General features: G+C 37.7%; 1 protein-coding gene across 1 annotated transcript; it reads right to left on the bottom strand.

The window, feature by feature from the left end:
• Positions 1-2357: 2357 nt before the first annotated feature.
• On the bottom strand, positions 2358-4702 carry LOC130082543 (protein B4). The gene is made up of 5 exons (XM_056247416.1): positions 4542-4702; positions 4172-4452; positions 3962-4079; positions 2818-2864; positions 2358-2716 (listed from the first exon to the last, which is right to left on the bottom strand). Exons 1-5 carry the CDS (start codon positions 4621-4623, stop codon positions 2447-2449), a joined length of 798 nt encoding a protein of 265 aa, XP_056103391.1. The 5' UTR covers positions 4624-4702; the 3' UTR covers positions 2358-2446.
• Positions 4703-5590: the final 888 nt, after the last annotated feature.

The raw sequence follows: 5590 nt of genomic DNA, 5'->3' as shown, positions 1-5590 counted from the left end.
TAGCGAACAGCCAATTACACCAAACATGGAGAAAATCGGTGTGATTCACTAAGCACCCTCAAACTAACTCAATTAAAACTATAGAGCATGACTTATTTTTGTCGGCCAACCCAGAAGTTAGCGTCACACTGGTTCCTTTGACAATTTTTGTGCTTAATTTTTCCATTGAATTATGGATTATTGCAGGAAATAAGCTCTGTGACTAACAAACGGCAGAAGGAAAACGCTATGAACACAGAGCACCACGGTCACATGACTTCAACAGCACCACCTTTAAGCTTCAGTCAACTGTTTCAGTATTTATTTAAAAAAACAAACAAGTTTTCTCTGAAAGTTTGAGTTAGAATAGTATGCAACAGCATGATTATAAACAATGAGGTTGTGAAAGCGACTAGTGAGTAGATGAGTTTACCCGTTTGGTGCGAAAACCTTTGGAGTCCCATTTAGACCACCTTTTTCAAGACACTTAACAGCTTTTAAAAGGTATTACTGATGTATTTTATGTCATAGAAAAGATAATATGAATATATCTATATATACAGACCTTAATTCAGGCATTTAACCAAAAACCCATTGATTTCAGGACAAATGGAACCAGTGCTAAAAGGCAAACTCAGTGATTATAAAGAGCATTCGTTGCTCGCTTTCTATTTGAAAGAATTTGAATAGGAGTTGTTTGTTGCTAAGATGACCAACGTGAGTCACACCAAAATTAAGATGATTGGCTGTGATTGCAGTTTAAACACAGACTAACAGATTAAATGAAAAATATTTGAGGGCTACTTGCTAAATGCTAACATTTATTTTGTATGAATTATTTAAGAATTTGCCATGTTAAACACCATTTCAGTTGATGAAATACTGTAAATTCAAGTTCAATCTATAAAACTAGAAAATATTTTTGAATGTATTATTTATTTATTTTTAGCTAAAGTTGGCAACCACAGCTGCTGGGTTTAGAACCAGAAACAGTTTTAAACATTGGCTGCATCTGAAATATACTTCTCTATGTGGTATACAAATTAAAAAAATATTAAATTACGAGTAGTACATCTGAATTCACAGAACTCAAAAAGCACCTAGATGACCTAGTACATCCGGCGAGATTCTGAAGTGCACATACAATGGACACTTTACTATCCCACAAGGCCACGGGAGAGTTTGTTAATGGCAGTGAAGTGCGAATGTTGAATGCAGGGCATTGATACACTAGGCTGCATTTAACTCGCAAACTTACCCACCAGCATTTCGAAGTGCGTTCAACTTCAAGTAAATGAGGTTAGTTTATATGAACAGACCCTCGACCCCTTAATTTGTACACTTCAGGCAGATCTATAGACCACAATGCAACATGATTGTGACGTCACAGCAGATTGCGCAACTCTAGCGCATAATATTTGCAGTATTTTGACAGTTAATACTTGTACCTTACGGTGACATTAAGAGAGTTTATATCATTTACGTTTGTGTATTTAATTTTTATATTTAACAGCCCAAGCATATACGGGTGCCTATAGAATTGGTGTGTAACAATTTCATAATGAAGAAAAAAACTAAATAAGATAAGCTACATAGCAGATTCCAAGGGATCAAGGGCTTAGGGCTTATCATTTAAACACATTTCAAGGGTTTCACCAGTAGTGCATGTCATGTAAACAATGACGTACATCCAAGTGAATGAGACAGGGGAAAAAACACCACTTAAACAGCCTTACTTTAGTAATGAATTATTCTAAATAAGTACCTACTTTGAGAATATGCTCATGCCACCAGGAACAAAAATCTGATCACTGGTAAAACCAGAAGACTTAAGTGCAACTTTGAGCATTACAAGTAGAGGCCCAAAGATTTGGAATGAGCTAGATGGCAGGCTGAAGGTGTTGAAATCTGTAACCATCTTTAAGAAAACACTAAAAAAAAAAATTTAACTTTTACGTTTATATCTATAACCTTTCCAGTAGCCTACCTAGACTGCAGTTGATCCTAAAAGCATTGTCCTGATCTATTTTTTGTTTGTCATGTTGTATTGTGTATTTTTGTATGATATTGTTGTGTGACGTGTTTAGTTTAAGTATTTGTTCGTAATGTATTATTCTAATATGTCCCGGCTCCCTATTATAAGCTTTGGAAAGCTTCTCTGGGAGACCTGATTCACACATGACCATATGTGCCATTTAGTCTGTGCCATTTTGTCTTGATTTTATGTGTGGGTGAAATAATAAAATAAAAAAATAAGCGATTTAGGACACAGCCAGTGTAATACTATGAACCTGGTTAACCATCAGCTAACATTGCAGCCATCAACCTAGCCCTCATTTCCCACCAAACTAGCTCAATGAGATCCAATGCCACATCTCTTGAACATATGTAAAAAGCTTTATTTGGTATACAAGTGCTTGAATAAAAGTCACTACACAATGAGTAAAAACAGTAAAAAGGTCGCGCATCACTTTTTTCCTCGTTTCCCCGGGGCTTTTGCAGCGGCTACAGCACCTTTCTCTCCAGATTCACCCTCTTCTGCCTTTGCTGCAGTTCTCTTTCCTCCTTTCTTAGCGGCTGGTTCCTCAGCTCCTTCTTTTGATGCTTTAGAGGCTCTTTTAGCTTTGGGTTTGGGCTCCGGTCCACCCTCCCCTGCAGCATTCTTCACCTTTGGCTTCTTAGCAGGGGCCACCTTTGAGGCAGTGGCATCGCTCTCAGGCGTCTTAGGCTTCGCATCCTAAGAGAAAGAGAAGACAGATAGAAAGAGGGTGGATGTGCGTTCTGACTTCACAGCTGCGAGTGTCTGCGAATGTATAAGGTGAAAATAAGACAACTCACATCTGTGGCTTCCTTTTTCTTTGTGGACTTCTTTTCCTTGCTTGTCCCTTGAATGGGAGGGGGGAGGGGACGACCATTAAAAAGACTGAAGCAGTCATGACATTACTAAAAGAGTTGTCACAGCAGTTATTCTATAGAGACAAGGTTTACACGAAGGGCTTTCAGTCCCAAGACCAGTTCACGTCAAAAACAAAACCAAGCTAGACCAATGGACCACAATGATTGGTTTACTCTAAGTGCAACCTGCAGTGATGTCGACATAACCACAGCACAACAGATTGAGATTAACTTAAAAGAAAGAAAAGAAAAAGGACTGTCCATTTACACTTAGTGCAAATAGCCCATATTGGCAGAGGCTATTTAAACCAGGGAGAGCTCTTAGGTCTACCAATCAGAGGCTCTTAGTGGTGCCTGAATCCAGACTAAAGTCGAGGGGTGACGGGCACTTTCCGCATCCGCACCGAGACTTTAGAACGGTTTACCTGTTCAAATCAGAACTGCTCCCACAATATCCATTTTTAAATCCAAGTTAAAATCTTTTTTATTTGATCTGGCTTATTCATGAGTTTTGTCTTTCTGTGCTTTACTTGTCTGTCTTTTATTTAATGGTTATCTATTTTGTACAGCACAACGGCAGTGGTTTTTAATTGTGCTTTATAAATTGAAATATTTAAACTCGATTATCACGGCATACCGTTTAATGTACAACACTGAGGTGCAAAAAGCATCTGCCACTATTTGCAAGTATAAATAGCAAACTATTTACACTTATTGCAAAGAAAGTGCTGCAATTTTTTTAGTGTAAATAGAATCTATTCACTATTTTTACCTAGTAGTTAATGGCATATCGCTAAGAAAATGCTCCCATGTTCAAGGTGTAAATGGAATCTATTGCCATTTAAACTTAATGTAAAAAGCATCTATCATTAAAAAAAAAAAAAAAGTTGCCATTGCCATTTTTACTTAGTGCAAATATCCACTGCCAAAAAAAGCTTTGCAAGTGAACCCAAGAACAGCTTTACTCTCATGCCTTTATCACTGTGGATGCTGCAATTCTCTTAGAATTAGAATAATTCTTAACTTTAGTGTAAACATGCATTGAAAGACGAGTTTAAAACACATTAATAGCCTACTTAAACTTTACCTTCACCCTTGGCTTTAGTTGCCTTGGCTTTCTTAGGTTTGGATGCTTTCTGCACATTTGGATCAGCGTTTTCCTTTGACTGCACCTTCGCCTCCTTTGCTTTGGTCTTGGCAGCAATCTGAGAGAGGACATGGTGACCATTCAGGCATTACGTTATATTGACATTCCTAACAATGATTCATAGAACGGTGCAAGAGAAATTGAAGTTACCCGAAAGCGCCCTTGAGCACCTGTCGTCGTTGCCCCAGAATTCGCAGGTCTCACAAACACACCAGTCTCGATGCCTTTGTTCAGGGCTTTCCGCACCATAAACTTCAGCCGGGTCTCATCCACGGTCTTGTACTTCTCCTTGATGTAGCTACGGATTGCTTGAGCTGAAATACCCTTTCTGGAGTCCAACTCTTTCAGAGCTTCTTTCACCATCTCCATGGTGGATGGGTGCGGAGAAACCTTGCGTCCAGTGGCCTTAGTGCTCGAGCTTTCGGGAGCATCTTAAACGACAGTTAAACAAATCATACTAAAACAAACCCTAATAGGAACATTTTAGAATTTGATAAACATCACAAAACTGCTTGCAAACCTGGTTTTGTGTCACTAGTTTCATTCTCAGAATCCTTTGGGATTGTGGCAGTTGGCGCTGCAGAAACTTTTTTAGGAGGCATTTCAAAATCCAATTAAAGATCAATAAAGTTAAAAACCCACTCAATTCACTCCAGCATGAATCCAACCAGCTTGTGTGTGTGTGTTTTATCCACGGAAAGCATGCGTTGCTGTTGTCTGTCACCTGTTCATCATCAAGTCGTTTGTCTCTAATTAGTTAGCCACATTAACGTGATTGGCCGAGTTGCCAGAAATAATTAGCTCAGAACTGAAGTGAAAATGTGTGTTTCCTTTCCAACCTTTTAGAAAGACCATTATAAACAGATTCAGAATTCCAATAATGAGTAATTCCTCTGGAAAGTGAACATTAGTTAACTGCAGGGGCTGTTTACATGACACTGTTTTCAACTAAAAACGTTTTTATACGTTTTGGCCATTCATTTACACGACAACAGCGTTTTGGGTATGGAGGACCAACTCTACCATATTTAAAAATAAATACAGACATAAATAAATGCTCAATAAATAAATAAGCATACAATTAATTGCCCCCCAAAATACAATAAACAAATAAATGTAGGTAGAAATTAAATTATACAGTGAGACATAAATGTATATACCTCTTTTAATTAGCTTCTTTATTTATTTACCTTTGTAATAATTACCTCATTTATTTATTGTCCGTTATAATCTTCAACTTTATTTATTAATTACTTATTTTTTTAAGTATTTATTTATGTGCATGTTATAATATTTTTGTCTGTTTTATTCTTCCTTTGTATTTTTTTACCCTATTTATTTCTTCAATGCTATTTATTTATGCCTGTCGTTTTTACATTTCTGTATGCATTTCTGCCTCATTATGCAAATGAGGAGGGGCTGTTTCTTAAGGGGTCAACTTCTGCCCATAGAGAGCCTAAGCCCCTCCCCTCCGCTTCCGGCTCATGGATGGGACCTTATATCGGAAAAAAATATGTATGGTAGTCAATGGCGAGAGACAACTTATCTTCTTATTCCGTCTGAACTGTG

The sequence above is a fragment of the Rhinichthys klamathensis genome, unplaced genomic scaffold (assembly GCF_029890125.1).
Source record: "Rhinichthys klamathensis goyatoka isolate OS25496 unplaced genomic scaffold, OSU_Roscu_1.1 h1tg000046l_1, whole genome shotgun sequence".
NCBI lineage: Eukaryota > Metazoa > Chordata > Actinopteri > Cypriniformes > Leuciscidae > Rhinichthys > Rhinichthys klamathensis.
Note: the sequence above shows the minus strand (reverse complement) of the source record. Positions and strands in the feature narration are given on the sequence as shown.